The 25,052-nt window shown below is 38.0% G+C and overlaps 1 protein-coding gene across 1 annotated transcript in view; it reads right to left on the bottom strand.

Moving 5' to 3' along the window:
* The window catches only part of LOC108758579 (A disintegrin and metalloproteinase with thrombospondin motifs 7), a 45,417-nt gene extending 22,342 nt beyond the window's left edge, over window positions 1–23,075 (bottom strand). The window contains exons 1-2 of the mRNA XM_018503578.1: window positions 22,927–23,075; window positions 5,283–5,617 (exon numbers count right to left, since the gene is read on the bottom strand). Coding sequence (XP_018359080.1) covers window positions 5,283–5,617; window positions 22,927–23,032 — 441 coding nt within the window. The 5' untranslated portion in view covers window positions 23,033–23,075. The remainder of the gene's footprint in view (window positions 1–5,282; window positions 5,618–22,926) is intronic.
* Between the last annotated feature and the right edge of the window lie 1,977 nt (window positions 23,076–25,052).

The raw sequence follows: 25,052 nt of genomic DNA on the forward strand, positions 1-25,052 counted from the left end.
AATAATTAATATCTTGTTAACTATTGCTGACACCTCAAAATGGTACAGGACTTTTTGATTCAGTATAGGCTGTTCTACCCACGTATGACAAAAAATGCGGTAGTCGCCAAACACCCTGTATATTGATTTTGTTACATTCACACGAAAATAAAGTGTTTTCTGTGCATCCGAATAGCTGATATAGGCTCTGATGGGCTTTTTTATTATTTTTTACTCATTTTATATATTTGTTTATCACAATACAATTAAATAGAAATGATCTATTGTTTATTATATTTTCCGAGTAAATAATACGATCCGATTTGAAACCACTTGACCTCGGTACGCAATCAGTGTTTGAAACAGCGAAAAGGATGATCATGATTAGATTCAATTCTAATGCAATATTATACCGCCACATTGGAGGCTGAACTGGAGGATTGCATGACCCAAGGGAATAAGGCCATTACCGGGCAAGCCTGAAATTACTGAATACACATTACATATCGATGGAAATTACGTTCGGCCTCTCGTACGAACACATATATATGCACACATGCAATCATAACAATATAACACCGCGAGAGCCGAGACGATTACTTCGTTTACACGCGCAAATTCGTAGAGATCCGTGAAGCAGGTGACACGGCAATACGACATTCCGAGCAGATCATCACCAATTACGACGCTTGTTTGCGGTATTGCATTGGTAGGTATTACACGTCCTACAATTAGAGTGATTGAGAGAAGTATATCTATGCAACTATCATTTATAGTATATATCATTTTACGGTATAACGATCCCTATATAATTTACAATACACTAATTCAAGAATCAAATGATTTCATGGATAAGCATGAGCATGAAATTTATGTTTTACATTTCATCGAAAAATTCATTATAAAATTTGTGTAATAACGTAAATGTTATTGATAGATTTGTCATGTTTGTGTGACTTCTAAATTTAAAATATTAATAAAAATATTAGCATACTTGATATGTGCAAGATATTTTGTTTTTCTTGTAAAGCAATAAATGATAATTTTATATTCTTAACCCAGGAGTTATCTGGGATATTTTTATATCCCAACAACGATAAAATTATGAATTGTAAAATATTGTTTTGCGAGGATATTGTTTAACAGATTCTTTTTAATTACTATTTTTTTATAAATCTTTAAATATGCAATTCCATCGAGAATGCAATACGAGAACTTATATTAAATAGAACCTTTATTTTTTAGAAATACTATCATAATAAGCTACTTAACGGATAACTTATTCTATTTAATATTTGTTTAGTTTCTGCTTATTTTTATCAGAAAATTGTGACTAAATACATTTATAATATCAATTTTTATATATTAATAATAAATAAAAAAAAAACAATCAGAAAATGATATACACTATGTCGTTAAATAACAGTGATTTTAATTGGGGTGTAAAAATATTCCAGGCAATCCGTTTACGTAAATAAAATCAGGTGACTACTTTTGGGTAAAGGAAGAAGAAATACTCCCATCTGTAAGAAACTTTGTATTCGCGATGGAGGAGATGAAGTCGTTTATCAACCTAAAGTTAGCGATTCAGTCATCACGAAAATTTAAGGGACATTAAATCTTGGATTTAAGTCAATGTTGCTTATAATCTGTCGCTAAATAGAGTCTTACTGCGCGTAAAAGTCGGACGTGAGTGGCAGGAGTAGGCTCGAGTTTTACGAGCGGTTACGCGTCGCAACCACCTCCTCTCGTACGGAGGCATACTCACGTGCCTCCGTGTGCCGCGGATTTTATGGTCCAATAAAAATGAATATCATCCGTGAGAGGTGTAGGTACATTAGAACCACGGTAAACACAGAATTGCGCGCGTAAAATATCAAGTAGCGTGTACATGTTGAAATCAGCCGTTTCACCAATTAACGACAATGACAGATTTGTCTTATTATCCAGAGATTTGTTCGTTATTATGCAGAAACTATCTTATTTCCAGCATTTTTTCGTCACATTTAGTATTTTATAGTTACGTAGTGCCTCGGCTGCGGAGTAATTCAACTGGCGCGATTCTTTATCTTTTAAGTGGAGAAAATCCGAATTAATTTCTCCAATGTGCGCATATACTTCTAGCACTCTCAGCTCATTCTAGAAAAGCGGATTTACCGTGTTACCTCGGGATGTAGAAATACTCTTTACAAACAAAAAAAAATAATTACGCACACTGAAAAAAAAAGGATTAGCTGTTGCAGCAAATTATATGGTAAAATATGGCATAGCATTTTTAATTGATTGCAGCAGCTAATTTTTGGCTGTGTTAACCTATAGAAATCTTATACTGACATTGCGGACTAACGCAACCAAAAAGTAGCTGCTGCAATCAATTAAAAATGCTATGCCATATTTTACCATCTAATTTGTTGCAGCAGCCAATCCTTTTTTTCAGTGCACAAGTCTATATTTGTGCGTAACTTTTTTTTGTCAAAAAACTGATATTCATAAACCGGTATTTGCAGTTCGTTCTTATTACAAGACAGTCTTAATATCTTAAAATGCTAATGCATCCTTTTGATTGGCTTACGACATTTTAAATAGTCTTAAATATAAGAATCGACTATAGATATCGTCCATAGTCGGTTCTTATTTCAAGACCATCTTAAGAAATGTTTTACGATGCCAACACGATTCTGTGATTGGTTTATGACGTCTCGAGAGACTGTACTTGAGACGGTTTTAGATGAGAAGAACTGACTATATCTACAAAATGTATATTTAAGAAATATTTAAGAGTGTATCCTGTTTTATACTTGCGCAGAGAGAGAGAGAGAGAGAGAGAGAGAGAGAGAGAGAGAGAGATTCACGCCGCGACGTTGTTGTGAGGCGCCACGATTTCGCGAAATTTCTCTATAATATACAACACACTCGATGAGGTTGATTACTGCGGCTGTTCGTTGCAGTTTCACGGAGCTCCTGAAGAAAATTGAGCAATTATACGGTATTGCATGAGAACCAAGCATCCATAAAGGCGGTTCCGCCGATGGGTCCGCGATGTTCTGGTCGATGGGACACCCAGGGCCGATGTCGGGACAGCCTTACTTTGCAAATGTGTGTATGTATTTGTGCGGCTCGTTATGCACGTACGATGCAATTGCGCATCCATGTGCGCGTGTGCACGCGTACGTGGACAACGACTAGGTGCGCCGTCATAAATCTGCCATGCCGTGGCAAATTAAATCATTATCTAGAAGCTACGAGCAAATTGCGCTGATGCATACTCGAAGGCTTTTATACTTTATACTCTCCCTCGTTTCTCCACGCATTGTCCAGACGCTTCTTTTTTCCCCCTGTCTTCGCATTCCTCCGTTCGCCCTTTATATTCTGTTACCGTGATTTTACGCATGTAGGAAACTCCGCGAGTGTTTTCTCTTCTTGCGGCTCGAGCGGCGGTTTGCAGTTTAGCGTGTAGACTAATACACATAAATTTCAACCGAGGATGATGATAAAGAGGCTGCGGCGGCGGCAGCTCGCTGCCCGACGAGAGATCGCGCGTTGTTTTGTGCCGAGCTTTACGTCGGAAAATTTTCAACTTTCCGCGGCATAATCTTTGCTATATTTAGTTCGCTGCCTTCATTCCATCCAAGTATTTTAGAAGCGCTCATACAACAAACATACATTTCCCAAAAAAGACGATCATCAAAGTAGAGGAACTGCGCAGAGTTAAAGTAGAAGTTTAAATCAAGCTTTAGATTTAGAAAGAGAATTTTGAATTATTGTTTTATATTTAATATCTCCTCTAAATTAGGGAGTTACACGTTGATCTCTATTGTGCAATATATTCATTTGCATAATATCGCATTTCGTATTATATATATATAGATGGATCGTAATTCTTCAATTTCCCTTGATATCGCACGCCAATAATGTAAATGGCACACCACTGGAAAATACTTTTTAAAAACACGCTTACCATGAGAGAGCTCTTGTCCAGTTGAATTCTCATTCCGATAGTTCTGGTTCACTTCGCCGCGACATTGACAAAAGAAGTGCATTTCAGATACGCGATAAATCACTCTTGAAAAATTGGCTCGTACACCACAGTCGAGCTATACGACCCGATTTCGTTCAAATTGTGCTAGTTGTTAGCTATGAGTTATCGCCCGGACTTATTAATTAATCGACATCGTTAACGGCTACCTGATTTTAACGCAATAAAGAAAATCTTATCATCAAGAGGCGAACAGAATGTATTTTGCTTTTTCATATATTATCTTCAAGTGGCATAATGTACGTATAGCTGGCTGCAGTTCGTGGCAGATATGCTGTCGCACAAGAAAGAAGGAAAGCGAGAAAGAGAGAGAAAAAGACAAGCGCGTATAATGTGATTGATTTAGAATCACCATGGAGATCATAGTGAAAAGACTTAACGAGCGAAAGCACGTTTCGTTGCCGTACGATCTTAAGGGCGATATGTCGCGAATGCTCGCGGTTACTAGCGAATATAAGATAACGCGAGCTGATCGTTCGCTTGATATATCAACTGTCGCTCACTCATGAATGCATGACGTTCTCTTTTAGAGACAGAAAAATTTTATCGAGCTGACTGAAACTTCATGTCCAGTCACCGACATGAGCATAATCGAGCAGATATACGATCCTGATTGCAACTTGCATGTCCAATAATTTGTAATTTAACTGGCAGAAATCCCGATTCGGTCCTCATTTCTTATGTATCGAACGATTGGATGCATTGACAGTCGTTGACAGTACAGATTTTATCTCTCGTTATACTCTTCACTCGACTCGGAATTGCGAGAAATAGTGTATTAGTGCGCCGGGAGCAACAGGGAGCTTGATTTCTGTCTACAAATTGCAACTGACAATTCAATCGCGCCACGTTATGCCACTCCAGACTTTGTTTACTTCGTTCAGCTTCTAATGCGATTCGACGTCTTGTATCAGTGTGCAAATGATATCTTCGTGAGATTTATGACATGATCGACTTCGATTTGCAAACAAGACGTTTAAAAGATCAATAAGTAAATAAGGTAAAGATTAACTTTATGTCTCTCATTTGCTTCCTTCTTTTTTCTACTATAAATAAAGTAATTATTATAATACAATTTTTTTTCATTATATAAGCTAATATAATAAAAAAGCCAATAAATTATAATAAATTGATAAATGTTACAACTGTGTTGTAAAAAGGAACAATTGTATTGGAACAATCCCTTTGAAATTTTAACAAATGCAAACGTGACGCGAATATCGACTTGTGTAAACGCGACCTATCGAAAATCGAAAGTGTAACTCACCAGACCGTCGCAAGCGGACAGAGCGACGCGGGAATTCCGATGGCCCTTAATGAATCCTCGATAATGACATTTGCTACCATGACTTTTCGCTGGACTGCGGACGTGCAGATCCCGCTTCCGTCTTTCCACGACCATCGCGCGGCCGATGAAGTTGTCGACTGCCGTCAGCTCGAGGTGGTACTCGTTTCCGGCCACAGCCATTTGATAATGAACGACTGGTCCGTCTTCGTGATGATGATGCGTAACATTTTCCGAGATAAAATCTCCTCGGTGATTCACTTTCCGTGGTATTACGATCTCGTGGTTGTGTAAATGTTCCTGTAGGGTGTACACCCCTGAAAGTATAAAAGAACTGATTGTACAAGAAAATCCGCAGTCTGTATCTGCTATGATTCCTTATTTTTCTTACGATATTTTTAGTACCGTAAAACTTTGACCTAGTCGGAATAACTTTGACCTAATTTTTTAAAAATGTTTAGACAGCACACATGTACAAAATTGGAACATAAGCGGTGGCAGGTTCACACAGGTCTGTGGAGTCTCTTTTTTTAAAAACATTTATAGCAAAATGTTACATACGCACATATTTACATATATACATACAGTGAGTGCAACAAGTACTCGTACAAAGAAAATATTTTTTTAAAACACTTTATTTTTAAAAAGTAAATATTGTCCAGCGAGAAATGAGTCATCGAATTAATGTCGAATCAACATAAATACGATGATTTCAACATCAATTTGACGTCGATTCGACGTTCAATTGACGATCATTTCTTGTTGGATAATTAACAATTTATTCATAAAGAATAAAATAGATTGTATGTTTCTTAAAATTACATATACCAAAAAGATGTACATTAATTATACAAAATATATCATCTAAAAAATAAACAAAAATAAAAAATTGTATTGTTTGAATGCTCGAAAAGTATTCGTAGACGAAAAATTTAGCTTCTAAAATCAGGAATACATGCAAAGCTCGTTTGTTAGAACAGAATGTATTCATTGTATAAAATTGCTAATTAATGTTTATTTTCTACAAATAAGGCTTTTTTTATAACAAATTTCCTTGTACGAATACTTTTTGCTCTCACTGTATATACACATATATATAATATTTCTAAAATGCTTAATCGCAATTTTGACATTTCAAAAATATTTTTTAATTTAAGAAACTTCTAGATATAAAAAAACATGTATATTCCATTATATTATTCTCACTTGATATGTGTGCTATTTTGAGAATTACTAAAATTTAAGTCAAAGTTATTTTATGATAACTAAAGATTTGAGTAAATAACGAATTAAATTATGCACTGGTGGATAGAAAAGGATATGCAAAGTACAGTTGTTTTTATTAAATTCTCTTCAACGTTATCTTTTAACGTTATGCGCGTGGCTTTTTGCTCGATTTTGTTGGATAATACATATACTATATTTATTAAGTGTTTATCGCTCTAGATTTCGCTCAAGTAATAAAACATAATGTTTATTATATTACGCTCAAGTGGGCAGAGACTCGTAAAAGCTGAACGCTCGCTCGCGCGCAAGTATGAGGTGATGAAACCCGGAGAAGGCTGTGAAATGAAAAGAGGCTGAGTCCTCGCGAAACATGCGCGACAGTTACGCACCATAAACCCGCTGCAATAATTTGCGATTGATTTAGCGTGCGCTGCAGCTTAGAAAGGTGCCGCTTACTACGTTCGATTAACGCCCTCGTTAAGCGTCGCCATTGCCAACGAGATAGATGAATACGAGTACCGGTCGGATTTCTTCGACACGCCTAATCTCTCATTGTGACGGTTCCGAGAGAACATTTCGGAGAACAAATCCTCGGATATATAGAGGTAAGATCGCGTCTCTTGCGGATATCTCACACAATGACGGTTCTAAATCTTTTGCGTAAATTACGAGACACTCGAGGATGAATCACTGATATCGGAAAGAATTTATCATTATAAAGTGACAATGGTCAATTATCGTTGTATGGTTTTTCCCTGTCTTGTGGATGTTTTTATTTTACTAAGTTTATTTTTATGTGTTATTTACTTAATTTATTTATATATATATATATATTTATTTATTTGATTTTATTTTTGCTGCTTTTAGTCATTCCTTTCTGTTCATGTTTTGCTAATTTTTGCAAGCCATTTTTAAGGGTCTTTTGCAAATTTTTCTCTAATTAGATATAGATATATTTTGGAATTAAACCTTCTTTACTTTATTTATGCCGTTTGGAATTTCATACGTGTCATTTAAATTGAAGGTTGATTACTGATTTCACCGAGACATTAGGTTTGTTTTTTACTACTGCACTACACTAGAATTTTCCTTCTCGTTTTTGCTAAATCAAACATATACCTATTTCACTAATTGTAAGTACAAAGAATGTACAGTTCAGCTAAAAACAGATCTATTAAATCTTAAAGAAGCTTATTGTTGTAAATCGAACATATCCGCTCGCTGCAATTGCGTTTTGGAATAAAGTTTCAATTTTTTTGCCCTTCATTTCCGAGAAATTTAAAATACTTGCGAGGTCAAGTTGCGACAAATTGTAACACTGGCCACAGCTTATCGATTCTATTCTTGACTATTGTTATTGATGATCTAACGCTTAATGGAATAATTGTAGTTAACAGTATGTCTACATGGTGAATAGAAAGAAAAGCACGTAGTCGAGAATGCAAACGCGGTTCAACTGCCGCGATATGTCTTCATATAAAAGCCGTCTCTGACAGCATCGTTATGGTCCCGTCTGCATGTCAATGACGGGCATTGACTATACGGAAAATGCCTGTGGTTGCTTGGTTTCGTATTTTCTCCTGCTAGAAATCAATTTACACTAGTTGAAATCGATTTTCAAAGATTGGAGATGTAATGTCTGCATGGAATGATATAATTTATTTTGATGATATCAATTAAGAAGGAATTACACATATTTATATGTATGTGTAAAAAATAAAAAATAGATAATCATGTATCCAAAATGTAAATTTGTCCGATCAAGTAATTACGTAAATATTGAATAAATGGATTAATTATAAGTAAAATGCCTGTAAGCCTCCGCGGTTATTAATGCGTAAATAATTTATTTATACAGGCTATAAAACAAAATGTATGAGCATAATATGGCAAGCGTAAGGCCGTCTAGACCAATGAGCATGTTATGTAAATTAATGCTGGCTGCTCATTGGTCCAAGTGGTTTTATGCCATGCTGTGCTATGCTTATACATTCTGTGTGCTTTAGGGCTGTGGGCCCTAAAGCGATAAGATATAATTCGCAAACAGTTGTATTTACCAACAAAATTAATTGCAAACGTTTTGATTTATCTGAAATCCTCCTTAATGCAAAAGTCAAGTACAAAATTACTCAGTTTCTCATCTAGACATATTACTTAGATTGTTTAATTTATTGGAGCCACAAAATTACATATTTTTATTTTTACTGAACGAATAAAAATCCAACAAATTATAAGTTGTTTCTCGACGTCAGATATGATCAACTTATTAAATGTAATGAAGGGACTTTATCTTGGATGGTTGCAAACATTTCCATACGTCTTACATAATCGTGTGAAACCTCAAGCAATATGGCTAAAACGTAGGTGTATATCATTGGCGTGCACTGCTGTCGGCAGTCTGCGCCTAATAGTTTCTGCGGTTAATGGTTTTCTCGTGATCGCTCTAGAACCTCCGCCGTGCTGTTGATGTTCCACGCGAACGCAATGCAATCTGTATGCGCGAGCTCCGGCAAAACGCAATGGATGATTTCCCATCTCATAGTGGCGATAGCTACAATTTATACCGTTTATCGACTAATTTCATCTCTACATATATAATATTAAATAGTAATCGGCCTTGGTTAGATCTTCCCCGATGCAATGCCATCCACTTGACATCCCAGCCGCGGGAGAGCATCGTTCGTATAATCCGGCTTATATTACTGCCAACATCTGAAATATCTCTGAAATTCTGACGTTTATTTAAGCAATAGTTGTGATATATGTACATTCGCGCCTCGATCGACTTTTAATACTTGTCTCGCGATATATTTTATATATATATATATAGCCATCTATGCGAGTGAACACGAAAAAAACAGTTTTGCTAAAGTATTAAAAAATTTAGCTAGATACAGATCTGAAAATAATTTTGTTTGGATCAAAATAATTAGATAGGATGTTTAAACTGATGATATTAGAATGTTAAAACTATTTGCAGCAATGTCACCAACGTTTAAGTGTTTTACATAATTATTTTGATGGTCCAATAAAATTATTTTCAAATAGGTATGTAGTTAAATTTATTGATGCTTCAATAAAACCGTTCTTTCTCTGAATAACATTTATGTTGTGATGAAATGCATTTCATTGCATTACGATACATATTGTGTATGACACAATGATGCATAAGTCATTTATATACTTCATTTTGGAAAAATAGATCATTATTGGTTATCTCATGAAAATACATGGCTACTAATTATGTCTTATAATTATGAATATCCAATTTATCTTGTTGCATCGCGAAGCATCTTTCACGCTAATTCAAGATACCGAACACGAGACTCTAAGTCGCCTTGACGAGACACTGGAATCGATCTATCCGCTTTTCATGCCTCGATCGCTAAGAGGTGGTTAGATAGGTAGATAAACAGGACGACAGAAAGAGACAGAGACGGAGGAGGGAAGGAGAGAAAGAGAAAGAGAGAGAGAGAGAGAGGAGAGAGACAGGTGCTGTCTAGTACAGGTAGTTGAACGGTGTAATCATCATTATCCTATTATCATTAAAGCTGGAAAAATGGCGGGGCGACCAATAGGCGCACACCTCCAGTCGAGTCGGGGTTAACTGCAGGTGGGGACCGTCGCGTCGGATGGAGATACTCGGACCTCCCATACAGGCTGTACCTACTGTAAATGTCTCTACAGACACGATCGCGGCCGTTCATACGTCGTCGTATGTACGCACTGTGCCACTACCACGGCTCGTCTAATTGCATATAATTGATGATGCGCGTTGTCCAGGGTTAACATAATTATACGCGACTTATGCAGCGAGTTATTAATTGGCCGCTCTTACCTGCCGACAATTAACCTCCCGGCGGTCGCGTCCGTACAGAATGGAGTAATACGAGAATGTACTTTTCGTTGGATCATAGATAATAATTTTACATCTCATTTAATAAAGTAACAAATATTCTCGAAATGCACTTAGCGTCTGCCAATACGCTTTCATCAAGAGAGGAATATTTATTTGATATGTAAAATACTAGCGTTTTTAACTTTAGGATACTGCGAGAACTTTGAGATTGTAAAAAAAGGTGAATTATCGAATGATTAACCGATGTGCTATTTTAACAATTTTGCCGATTTCGGGGAAGAAACCGTCTCGGCGCGTGTAAGAATTCTTGACAGATTTAGAGGTAGTCGAAAGATCGGTCCTCTCATAGAGAATTTATGGATAGCCGCGCGTATGGAAATCCCGTATTGCAGATCGACGCGATAATTCAGGAGCCGATCGTAAGGCCGATACGCAAGGCATTTCGTACGTCTGATATAACGTAATTTATCGTCGCACTGCTGTCCGCCTACCGTCGTCCGTCGATCGCGCCGTGTTCTATACTTCGTCAGTGTCGTCGGCTTATTTCACGTGCACGCAAGGACTGACGTTGCTACGATCTAATCGATAAAACATTCGTCTTCCGCCGGTCTCTCCGCGGCTGCGATCAATAAGGACGTATGATCGACGCACGCGCGTTTCGTCCCCGTAACGCAATCCAAAATTTCGGCTCACCAAAGTGGGGCAAAGTGGGGCACGGGACGCAATCAAGCATTCTCTTATCTGAGCGGCAAGGTAATTATATCGTACACTTGGGAGGAACTGTTTTCAAATTCTATCTATGTAACGGTCACACGAGTATTGTATCATTTGCAGAGGAGATTTATCGTTGCGCCTCTTCGTTTTCTCATACGGGGAGGGCGAGGGATATGAGTATACGACCGATTTCAATTCCGGTCTCACGGTTCTCCACCGAGTTGTCACGGGCGAATGGTGGAGGCGCAGCGGCCAAAGTTATTAGGCGTCGGAATGATTCTTTATCGGCGATACCTGGGTATTACGGTAGAAACCAGTTTTTCTGCAGATGACTCACTCCCAGGCCCATCTCGATTCTCGCGCCCAGGTCATCGCCGGTCCCGCAGAATGGGTCCTCCCCTCCTTTGCCTCCCTCGTCTCTGCCACCATTAGCATATATACCTACTTATCGAATTCATTAAAGCCGTCACGATATACCTATCCGCGGAATTAACCCAACTACGCAGCGAGACGCGAGATGTAGTCGTTTCTAGAGGATGAGTTTCTCGTAATCGTCATCTATCTGAATCATCATTGCCGGCTTCTATTAGCTTTATCATTGTAAACACTGGTTTTACAACGCCGAAACTTAATATCATTTTCGATTCACGGTGACCTTTATCTAAAATTCGATGTAAGTGGCAGCTAAGTAAATTTACTTGTACGCCGAGAATAGATTGTCTTGCGTGAAAGATACGATTCTTGAGCAGCTTGTAAATTATACGATCTATCCATGTCAGCTAAAAGTTATCTTTTTTGCGGAATTTAGAGAATTTTGGCTTAGCTTTCAAATCTCGGATATTTCTAACATCTTAAATCTCTACAAACGACATAAATTTGCTCATTAAGGAGATATCAAAGAACTCTCTACCATTTTACGATAGTTAATTCATTCTTAGCTCATTAAGTAACTTGATGCTTGTTTCTTCTAGAATTACTGAAAAATAATACACAGGTCGGGACTAAACATATACAGTATACTAGAAATTTAAATGCCTATTACGGTCGGAGCTGGATCTTCGTCGCTTTTAAATGATTCAATCTTGAATTACTAATATATACTATATATGTACTTGCATATATACTATATTGTAGTCTTTTTCTATTATAACTGCGCGCCGAATTGTCTTCCGGATTAAATAAACGCAATTAAAACTACTCTAGTAATATATCGCGAATTAAATTGACAAGCAATTTTAATAATTTGATGCTACCATCAAGCATCATATATTATAAAGATGTTAATATATTAAAACTGTTAATAAATTTATTGCGAAAAATATTACCTCGGTCGGGACTTGAACTCGGATCTCTTGTAAATCGTACGAGCGTCCTGAGCCATTAGACTACCGAGGCGCAGTTAGAAAAAGACTACAATATGGTATATATGCAAGTATACATATATAGTATATATTAGTAATTCAAGATTGAATTATTTAAAAGCAACGAAGATCCAGCTCCGACCGTAATAGGCATTTAAATTTTTAGTACTGATTGTGTTTCTCACATGTACGGTTTAAAAATATAAATATATCATATACAGTATGTTAATGAGGTCAAAGGTGAAAAAAGCTTATAAACTTATAAACTGTTCTACTACGAGTTGTCAAGAGCGAATTATTTTGAATAAAAGCTTATAAATTGTTCACAAATTCTTGTTTCTGAAATAATTTCTTTCGTCGAAATAATGACTCTTTCGAATATTCTTATTGTACTGAAAATAGTAACAAATATAATATCTCTTTGAACATTTTTTAATAAAGCATTTTGAGACCTAAGTTTATATAAACTTTCTTCATCTACTCGATTTTATTAGCACATTGTACAAGTTTAGTCCCGACATTTATGGATATCCTGTACATATGTATATAGTTTAGTATACATATACACTTGTTAGAGAAAAGTTTTTAATATTTGTAACTGTAACTGCATGAAAAAATAATTACCGTTAAAAGCTCCATTTTTATACATAGTTATTACTGCTAATAATAATTATATTTATAATTAAAAACTTATATAGTCTTATCTAGATTGCTTATCATGTATCTAGAAAACATTTGGCGGAACATGAAATCCCACGACGGGAATTTTAGATTCGGAAGATACAACATGAATGTACGAACTTCTGCCAACTGCTGCGACATCGCTTCGTAGAAATCGGGGCACGCAATTAGACACGTTCATAGGTCTGCAAAGTTTAATGTCCAACGAATCTCAGCTCGCTCGTCGGCGAATTATTCGAGGAGTTTGCGATACAGGCGTCTCACGCACGGCCAATCGAGATCGCACGCGGACAATGGTGTATTCTCGAAAATCCGTGATGTATGTGTGTGTGCAGCACATTGCTGTCCGATTTCATACAAACGTTGCACTGTGCGCCTCGAAACTCGCCGCGCGCGTCGTATTGAGCCGCAACAGCTGGTCTCGCTTTTACAGAGAACGAGATAGCTTTGATTAAACAAGCCGCGCCCCAAGGATTCCGCGGATGCGGTTAATGCGGCACTTGTGGTTTATCCCCACGATCAAGTGAGATCAATCGTTAACGGAATTTACCTGAATCGGCTGACAAATCGTTTGAATATTTTCTCCTTCGATTTTCGTGAAAATCCGATGAATGGATAGAATCTTTAAAATTGAGATTACGAGCGAAATTTTACTCGATTAATAATCATTGTATAGCATTTCGAATGGCATTTCGATGGCAACGAATGTGCTGTGAATGTATATTCTAATATCACCGCGATTAATTACTACGGGGGTAAAGAAAAAAAAAAAAAAATACACACGAGTCGATATTTAGCTTATCGAGAAACAATTGTAACGAATAGCCGATAAAATGAAATAACGAGCAGTAGGTATGCACGTTCGTGCCGCGTGTACCGAGTGTATCTTTGTAATAAATACACGCTCCATACTAATTCGTGCAAAGTGCATAAAAGCAGCCGCGGCTATACCGATCGTTACCATCGTAACGCGGGGTCGTTAGACTCAATATCCGAAGCACACTTGCGGCGTAATCATTCGAAAAATGGGCACCGTCGTTTGAGCGATGACCTCCCTCGTCGCATTCGTGACGACGCGGCGTTTAATTTCCCTGATTGCCACGTGATGAAACACTCGCTCGCACGTGTGTACACGCGAGGCATATTACATATCGCGCGATGCGTGCTCATCACTGGCTCGGGATGGAATGGAGTTGGGCCGACCGGAGACGGCGATTAATCATCAACGGTGCAACTTAATTATTGTCCGTGCCCTCCTGGTTAATCCGGCCGCGCGAGTTGCGCTCGCGCGAGTTACGCGCAATTTACTCGCGTCGCAGCGCGCGACTCCCGGTCGCGCTCGGACAGACACACGTCAATGAATCCGCCCTAATCACGTCGACTCCTAATTAATCGAATTTCATTTTTACGGATCGGTAGACTCCCGTGAATACCGGGCGCAAGTAGCTCGTATTATGGTGTATGTATACCTATCGTCAATCGGATTATTTCTCAATGTCACCGTCGTCACTGAACCGATTCTCCCGTGGGTGGATATAGATTAAGCGCGGCTTAATAATCTCAATGAGCAATCTTTCGTTAATTAGCTGCGTGTACGACGAGTTTGCCAGATGATACTTATCCTACATTTCAAGTGGGTAGAAACGTGCTTCAATGAATTGTCATTTACATATTAAATAATGCTAATAATTATATCATTGGATTTGATTGAAGATAATAATTATGATCCAATTTGATGCAATTATTTAAAGTGAGAACGGCTGCGTTCAGCAGAGAAAGCAGCTTTGCAACTTTTGTAAAATTCTTTAATGTTATTGCTTTATACATTTATAGATTCAGTGAGGAACTGATGATAAGCTCAATTACATTATATTAAAGCATTTTACAATTTCAAAGTTGCTCAACTCAGTCAGCAGAGAAGTAACAATTACATCGTGTAATAATAATCCAAGGAACAAGGAACACATGCAAAAGTCAAGAAAATTAAAATTTTTTAATTTTGGTTCTTAATATCAATAAGACGATGAAGAGTAACTTGGTGTGTTCTTTAAAAATGATACGAATATCCTTAAGCGATTGGCTGGCAATATTGCATTTGCTGGTGAGTTCAAAGTTTTCGCAACAACACATGATTTACGAGTTATAATTCTGATTATCTTAACAGTTCAAGACTTTGCCGAAAGAAGACTGGTTTCCAGATGCCGAGGCCAGCACCTTGCGAGTACTTGACGTTGGTTTCCAGATATTTCCTCGTGATATAGCAGTATGAAGCTGCGAAGAGAAAACGATCTCCTCCCGCATCCGCTGGCGGGCGCCGCCACAGGCGGCCGCTATTATTTCGCCACTTAACAGGAGTGGCGTGTACGTTGTACGAGAAGAGTAACTGATTCGCACCTGCGGGGGCAGACGGGACACGGGACGAAGATGCTGTCAAGAGCGTGGGCCGTGTAGCCGATCAGTAATAACGAATAAAGCCCACGCGTCGCGTCGCGGAGCATGCTGCAGGAGTGATCCTTTTCGAGAGACACCCGAGTTTCTCACCCACGGATATTTCGCACGTTCCACGAATGTTCCTTCGTGACGGCGCTATTTTGACTCTCGGTGCGGCCAACCGTCTATTCGCCCATATGCGAGTAAATACGATCCGGATGCGTCCATAATTCGTCCTATAGTGCGATATAATATACAAAGTTTATCGAAGCGGAAGAGACGCTTCGTCTTTGAAGAGCTCGTAGAGAGTTTATCGTATCTACCGTGCGAGATATCGTAACTTGGTGACCCTAGGGAAATCGGTGGAGTCCCGTTATTGCACTGTCCTAGTCGGAAGACACAGTGGCAGGTAGTTTACACGTTCGATAAGTGACGGCGACGTCGAGTCAGACGACGCGGGGAAATTTCTCACGTGCCAATGGCACCTCTCGAGTTTGCTCGCCGACGACGATGTGTCCTTTTCCTGCACCCCTCGGGGAATAGACTATACGGCGGCGGCGCCCGATTCCGCTCAGCACCGGCGCAAACTTCGACGTCGTCTTTCGTCTTCACGATATGCGAGGAGATGAATTAACAGTCACGCCCGCAATTTTACGCATAGCGGATTTAATTTAAGACTTAGACAGTCTTCGTACGTGACGTGAATGAAATTTCGCCGGAAGCGATGTGTTGACTGAGCTCAGTGTTCTCCGACACCTTTCTCTCTCTCTCTTTGAAGCCTTTTCGTTTCTATTTATGACATCGTCAAGTAACGATACCTACCACGCCCCGCGCAGAGTAAATCGATGCTTCCCGGCGGCCTTTAATCGGCATATAAAATTTTATTCCTTCGTAAACTAGATCTTCGTTATCGTCCTGTCGCTCGTGGCTCGTGAATTTAGATAAAAGGCAACAAATATGGCAGATTACAGAAAATATCCGGATTCTTACGATGCACCGTGCACTGTATCAACGGTGCCGTGTGGCAGTTCTTGAGAGAAATATCTCCAGAGTTCTTGTTCCGTAGAAATGGTTACTGAGATAAGGCGGCACGTTCGTGTAACATGCGGCCAACGGTGAATAAGCGTACTCAGGTAAATGGTTGGTTATGTTTGCAATTTATTATCTCGCGGAGAGATAGATGCACCTAACGCATCTGGGTACAATATCGCGTTAAGTCGCAAGCAGCGAGTCGTCGCTGTACCTGTCACAATGGCCAGCTAGGAGGCAATGTTTGCGTTACGTATTGCCCATTGAATCTTTTTCTTTGTTGCCGTACATACACGATCCTTATGATTTATATCTCAAACATTTAGCGGAGTTAAAGAGGGGCACGCGTGGGATATTATGGCAAGGGATTCGACACGGCTGACCTTTTTCATATATTTACAATGGAATATTGTAATAAGGAACTGCTAAGGATAAAAAGCTAGTCTCGAAGTTACGGTTAAAAAACCTAATCGTTATGCTGACCTTTAAATTTGATATTAATGAAGCACAATGATTTTATTTTTATTTTTATACCAATTAAAAAAAAAAAATTTCAAGTTTTGTAAGAAGCCTCAAGTTTATCTGCTGCGAAGTAAAAACATCATTATCATAAACGTGATAAAAGAAACGATATTTTCGTATATTTTTTCGCGTCTCCATCTTCGTATTTCTGATATCTTTTTTATTTAAAATTTATTTCATCGCGTGTATTACTATACTTCTTCTTCGACGCAAATTATGCAAATCTACGATCGGCTATTAAAGATATACAAGACGGCCGAATATTCAGAACAACGCTACAACACTTGTACGTCGAAGATAAATGAGAAATCGCCGTCATCGATGTGCCTACGCGATGCGACGCGACGCGGCGTGGACTTACTTTGTACCTAACGTTTTTGGATTTCGCACATTTCCCGACATGCCTACGCGGTTCGCCTTTCATTTCTCACGGTTGCGGCACCGATGTCCGGCCCAGAATCAAAACCCGTCGAAGAGAGGACAAGGGAAAAAGAAATCTCGCGCGGGAGAGTCCATTGACAGCGTTTACCCACGCGATCGCCCTCGCGCGTGTGTGTTCTCTCGGCGTGTCTCTGTGCAGGTGCGTGCAGATGCGACGCCGTTTGCATTCGTGTTCTTCTGCACGTATACTATAATATAACGTGTATATCCGTGGCACGGATATACACGAGACGCCCACACTGCTTGGCCTGGCCGCGCGTATTTATGCGGGGAACGAACGGGTGATTTTTCAGCGTGTTCGAGCCATGAATGGGCGCCTCGTCGTGTTGGTTTTACAGACACGAGTACTCGCGAACTCCTCTGAGTTCAGACACTCTTCTCCTTTCCGTCATTGATTTTGCGAACGGTTGGCGCCATCGCATATCCGTAATTGCCGCCGGAAGATAAAAAGGGTACGAAGATTCTTGATGGCCACGTGAATACGTTTCGGGAATACGTTATTTCTGCTTGGCCTTCTAAGGTCTGCTTTTTCATTTTTTTGTTAAATTGTGGTTTAAACTTAATTTGACTTTAACTTGATAATATAAATGTTTTATAAATATGATGGAGAACGCCAATAATCGGTCAAAGTTAGATGTTATGAATACAATATATATATTCTTAATTTTAAATTTAATTATCTCAGATATGATTGTGCGTGTGATGATATTATAAATATTTTATTTTTCTAGCTATGATTAATCACTATTATCTTAATACTCATTACAAAATCATCAGTTTAGTGATTAAAAGTACCTAAACTAGAGAAAAATACAATGTTTACATATACGTGCTAAAGATTTTTACTTTCACATATTTATTTGTTTTGTTACTTATCGATGCACTGTAAAAAGTAATGTGTTTTATTCTTGTCCTCATGTTTCAAATCTGTCTATTGAAAAAGTTTAAAACTAAAATATTTGTAAGTGTTTAAAAAATGGAGACTAGAATAAAACATTTTAAAATTGTAAAATTAAACACTTCTTTTTTCAGTGTAATCTATTCTATTAGGGCAAAACTGCGTTTCATCGCGTTCGGAGAGAGCGCTGTCAGCATTATTGTCATTCTAATCTACTTCATCGTGCATTAGACAAGAATAGAATAATGCAATAGCGCTAATAGCACTCTCTCCGAACGTAGTCTATGTACGGCTCTCAGGATATATTGCAATTTTTAATGTGGTAGATTCATGTCTTGTTCGTCCCGTATAAAAAATGTTGACTGGGATTTGTAACGCGCATAGCTGATATTTAAATTGGATTATTCCGAACAATTATACATATTTCAATCGGTTCGTCTAAACGATTTTGTGATGTCATTCAATCCCAGAGAAACCAATTTCAAACGGTAGCCCATACTGGTCTAAATTGTGGATAGGAGCGATGTTTTCAATCGAAAAATTGATTACATCCGGCGACCGCGACTTGACGTATACAGGCAAAGACAGAAGCGGCAAAGACATACGTCATTTTTGTGAGTGATCTTTCTAGGGTTGGCAAACACACTCGGGTTACTTTGAGAGCTCTCAGGTTGATTACGAACGGCTCCACAACTCGTCGTGAAACGCTTTCTCGCTTTATTGCGGCAACGTATGTCCATTGAGTTGCCACGATTCGATAAATTTATCCTTCGTCGATTCCGGGACTCTTCGCTTCAGCGAAAACGGTTACGAGAGCGAGAGATAATATTTTCTTTTGCACCAGTACGGCCGTTAATTCTCAAATTGAGAGAGAAAGATCAAGAAAAAGAACGGAAGAAAGGCGATCGGTGCGATGGGGCGCAAACCGCACTAATGTCTCGTCATTACGTTACCTCGGGCGAGTTAATAATTCCGCAATCACCAAAGAGAGACGCCGGTGGTTATCGCGAGCCGGATAAATTACCTATGTCAGTTACCCAGGCCCAGAGATTTCAGGCCACGGTATTCGGTAAACAGGTCTCCCGCGCGCGGCATGTAATTTTCCCTGATCATAATAACTACCCTCTAACGAGAGGGTAATTTCGAAACGGCTCGTTCGTCATGTCTCCCTTTCTCTCAGTTGCCATAATTTGACGTCTCGCGCGCATTGTTTTCCTCTCGCCCACGGAAAGAATAAATAAATATTTACCGCAGCGACCAGACTCATTAGGAGACGCTACCGATGACGGAGATCTACATTGAAAAGGAGATCTACGTCCCATGCATCCCGGTTGCGAATTTTCAATGCGGCGCCAACCTCTCGACGTGACATCGAGTCCAAGACCGTTTCTTTTCATTGTCTTCCGAAGCTTACGGACGTTTTTGTATTTTGTTGCCTCGTCCATGAAATCTATCTTCTTTCATTTCACCGCTCGTCGTTTGTGAAATTCGTCTTTGTGCCTGACCACGTCGTCAGAAGATTTCTGACTCCAACGAAACACTAGCTGTTAACGAAGTATCTCGATGAAAAGGTTATTTCTCCGTCGGTCGAATGTACGGGGAAGCATCCGAAGGAGAACGCATCCATCACTCTGACTTGTCGCATCTCTGGATGCACGGTTGACAAATGATTTGACATAAGTACAATAGCGTAAATGGTGCTTGAGATGTTTCAGACGAAGACCATGAATTTCTGGTTGCATGATTTAAAGTTGAAGTACATTTGATCTCTGACTCCGTAGACATGAGAAGAAATGTTTTTTGCGCCAATCATTGCCATTGTCGTAAATAAATGTATTCACTCCCGCGGATCTTTGCATAAAAATCTGAGAACTCATCGACGATAATAATACTGATTTCTTTATGCGCTTAGCAGTAGTTTCGAATTGTCGGAATTGCCCCGAGGACAGACTTCGCGAGCATCAGCGCTGCAGCTTCGCGGAATCAGCATTTCCCGCGTGGTACAGCACGTCAAAAGCAGCGCTAAAAGTTATGTCGATTGGCCGCACGCCAGCCGACGATTTCGCGCTGGCCGATATCCCCCGATAAGATCAGCGAAATTGCGCGGCGACGTCGAAACCGGGTACAATATTCATGCTGTACTGTGGGCACTACCGGATGACAATCAATTATGATCCCGAGTAATAGTTATCCCGAGCCACTACCGTACAATCGGCGCAACACACTCGAAATATTTATCGACATAATTAAAATCAGCAGTGAGTATTTAACAGCCACTAAAATGTTCTGGTGTATAAATAAGTCGCAAATTAGCATTTTACGACATATCCCGTCGGTTACTTATGCCCATGTCGCACTATCTATTGGAGATTGAGAATTGCGAATTAAAGATTAGAATTTGACCAATTAGATAATTTTAATTTTAATCCATTTCGTTTTAATTGGTTGAATTCTAATCCTCAATTTGCAATTCTCAGTCTCCAATGCGTAGTGTGATATAGGCTTTAGGAATGTGCGATCTCCGGATTGATTCGCTAAAAATTGTTTTTTTTTTTAAATAAAAAGTTAATTTTAAAATAGCCCTCTTTGTAAAAAAAAAATCCCTTTAGATCTTGTGTATATTTTATTAAATTTGAAAACATTTCCGTTGAAATTATTTAATCCTGTCGATATCTGAGATCAAACGTATAGAATAATGCTAAAAAAATAGTCAACATTTTGAAAAAAATTATTTAGTAATAAATTACTTATTAAAGTGTGTATTAAAAATAATATATAAAATAATTATATTAATATATAAAATAATATATCAAATAATTAAATAAAATTAAAATAATGAGAATAAGGCTACAGGCCAAGCAAGGTCTTGATGCTATATATTATTAAAAAACGAACAGTTTATTAAAACATATATTTTGACTTTAATCGGATAATTCTCAACGTTAAAACGATAATGCAATTTAAATTTCAAACGGAAATAACTAATTATTCTCTGTTATAAAAACATATAACGTTATTATACGAACAAAAAATTATAAAAACATTAACTAAATCCGTCGCTTTGATTGTGAAATATGCTCCAGATACTGTAAGACAATCATTGACGACAAAGCGATTTAATATTGTATCTGGAGCGTATTTCACAATCAAAGTGATAGATTTAATCAATATGTTTTTATAATTTTTTGTTCGTATAATTATGTTATATATTTTTATAATTTAGAGTTATTAGAATGATTAATGAATTCCGTTTGAAATCTAAATTGCGTTCTAACATTGAAAATGACCCGATTGGAGTTAAAACGTATGTTTTAATAAACTGTTTGTTTTTTAATAATATAGTATCAAGACTGTTTGGCTCGTAGCCCCATTCTCATTATTTTAATTTTTAAAGTGTCTTTAAACTGAATGAAAAATAATTTTTTAACATGATTCCAATAAAATTAGATGAAAGGGTTAAAATAGATCCTTTTAGTTATAAAAGTTAATTTTTTGCAAAATAGATCGATTAAAAATCGTTATTATCATTTCGAAAGATCAATCTTTTGGAGGTCGAATCCCTACAGTCACCCGGAGGAATTTCGCATCTGCAATTCTTTCTGCGATTCCTTTTGCCTCCTTCGCCGCTTGCAAAATCCAACGCCGCTGCGCCGCGCCTGTATTGTACGACTCGTTCCTATTCGTGCTCTTAATAGGAGCGCGTCCCGCAAAGGTAAGGCTTCTCCTCGAGAACTCGCCACGGCCAGTTTTCATGCGAGTCGAAGAAACTCGAGAAAGTGGACGCGAGGTTGCATGCGAATCAAGTTTACCCGATTCCGCCGTATTTTGTTTTAGAGATTGCAAATTTCTTATTTGTACTGAACTGGCGGAAGAGTCTCGATAACAAAAAAACGGAAAGGATGCTCATTAGCATCAGATTATGAATATCTTTCCTTAGATGCTTATGAGCATCAATATTAAATTGCTTTAATTTGTGATATTACTATTCTAGTTCTGCTAGGATCGTGTTTCAAGACTGAAAGTTAAATTCGACGCGTAGTTTATAGGATTTGATACATAAATTCATACTAAATTATTTAAGCTTGATCGTTTAAGGTTTTCATTTCTTAGTTGTTGTGTATTCACATTACGGTCTTATAAGATATTTTGTTTTAACGTTAGAAAAGCAAAAATTTATATCAAGCTGAACATCGTTTCTCTATTTTTTGTTCTGTTTGCAATAAAATCAAAACAATGGCTGTGTTCAGCAAAAAAACAGCTTTACAACTGTTGTAAAATTCTTGAATATGATTGGTTTATACGTTTAGATCCATTAAGAAACTAAGAGCAAGACCAGTCATATTCCAAAATTTTACAACAGTTGAAAAGCTGCTTTTTCTGCTGAACGCAGCCATTGGTGTCGATAAATTGTCGATAATTAGTAGAAGCAGCATTAGGAACATATCTATGTATTACGAAATTTACCTTTGACGTTAAATAGCCGTTGCCGAGCTTCGAGATTGGGCTGCACCACAGCGATTAGAATCTGGAGCATGAATAGACACCGCATGATTGGCACTGAATCGAACATGTTTCTTGCTAACGAAATGCGATCTCCTTGATGTCTGCCGATGTTCCCCTTTATTCTGGAACACACACGTCGTGTAACCGCAACATGAGTTTCTCGTTAAATCCTCTCATCACACAGCAATTGGGTCATTTCCGCGATTTAAGATTACGAATTAAAGCTTTGTGTTGAGCTCGAAGAATGTTCCGTCAACGGCGTAAAGCATAGAAAGATAATTTATGAAAAGTACTTGATTAAACTCTCTTTGACCGTGACATGGGAGAAAAAATTCTAAAGGTTGAAACGAGAATTCACTCTTTCTCTCTCTCTCTCTCTCTCTCTCTCTCTCTCTCTCGCTCCCTCTCTCTCTTCCTCTCTACGAGAATGAAAAGGTTAAAATATTTTCATCTCCGTCCTTTCCTCTGGATAAAAAGTTCCTCCAATGAGAGAATGGGGTAGAAAATCAGTTTCGTCCTATATTTTCTACGTGCCAAGCTCATGCTCGGATATAACGTACCTCATACGATTTTCTCGTGCACGCCGAGCTATCTCAGAGCCGTTCATGGCGACGCTCCCTAGTTTCGATAATTGGAATTCGTTCAACCATACCGTGCCGATGATCGAGCTCGACAAGCTACTGGATTCTTCTATTCGAGTTAAACGTAGAACTCGTCTCGGAATATGACTCTTACGTATTTCGCTGACAATAGAATCATAGCTCGCGGCGTCTCTCGGTAAGGCAAATTGAACGATAATGCTGTCGATGAGATTTTTTTCAGAAATTTAGAATTACGCTAAATCGTGATCGTAATCTCGACCACATGCGAAGAATGTCATTTACATCGTGCAATGCAGATTTATTCCTGAATGATCTATCAAATGTAATAATTAACACTTGTGTTCACTCATCGCTACTATCTGATATTGATCTGACGTTAGAAGCGAGAAAACACAACAAAAATTCTTGCAAATTAAATTTGAATAAAAATATTTTCCATTTGAAACACACATTTGTAATCGATAGAACAGACCCATAGAATGTATCGAAAACTATCTTGTTATTTTGGAAAGAACTTAAATCATATTTATTTCTTCGTATTATAATTTTATTTATTTATTTCTTAATTTATATTTATATTATTAATTAGACAAATTTATCATAGCTGTGAATATTGTTTATTTCTTCGTCTTTGATTATTCATGATTTATTTCAAACTATACGATTATTTATGAATTAACGAAATAAAAGGAGAATTTCCGATGTAGATATTTTACAAGTCAATTCTGTCGATTGTAAGTGTTGTTTTATTAAAACATATTTCCATATTAATATATTTTGCAAGAATTTTTATTATGTATTTTCCCGCTTCTGACGTCATAATCTGAGATAGTAGTGATGAATGAATGGAAGTTTTGACGTCAGTGTATTTTAATTTTTAATCAATATTGTTCGAACGTATAGATATGACGTGTCGAGGGAGATTTCGTGACAAGACTCGTTTATATGTATATAATAGTTTTTTGATAACTAGATAATTAATATCAACTAGAGGCCTTGTAATATATTCTCGGCAAAGTACACGAATATCGCATAAGCTGCACGTCGGCTTAATCCGCACGAGTAGCTTGTGTTCTTCTCAAGTACTTCCACATAGAAACCAGATCCGATGCTTTATGAAAGCGCAGGAGAGATTCGTAGCCGGGATGATGAGTTGGGTGGGAGAAAGTCAAAACGAGTTCATTAATACGACGCGGAATTAGTAATTAGCTTTGCATGTATCTATCAACCAGAACGCAAATAAGCTTTGCGTGTATGAGCGAGGAAATTGACGGGATTGTCGATGAATATTAATCCATATTGAATGGGATGAGAATATCGAAGTATATTTTAATAATTGTGCCATTGAAAGAACTAGCGATAAAAGTTATATCCACTTTGCGAAACGAGAGAATATTCATGAATGTGTACTTAACTTAAATTCCAACTCTTTTTACCATAGTACTCTACGGTGCTATAAAAAGTAAAAAAAGAATGTTAAGTTTT

This window comes from Trachymyrmex cornetzi, unplaced genomic scaffold, assembly GCF_001594075.2.
Source record: "Trachymyrmex cornetzi isolate Tcor2-1 unplaced genomic scaffold, Tcor1.1 scaffold16, whole genome shotgun sequence".
Lineage (NCBI taxonomy): Eukaryota > Metazoa > Arthropoda > Insecta > Hymenoptera > Formicidae > Trachymyrmex > Trachymyrmex cornetzi.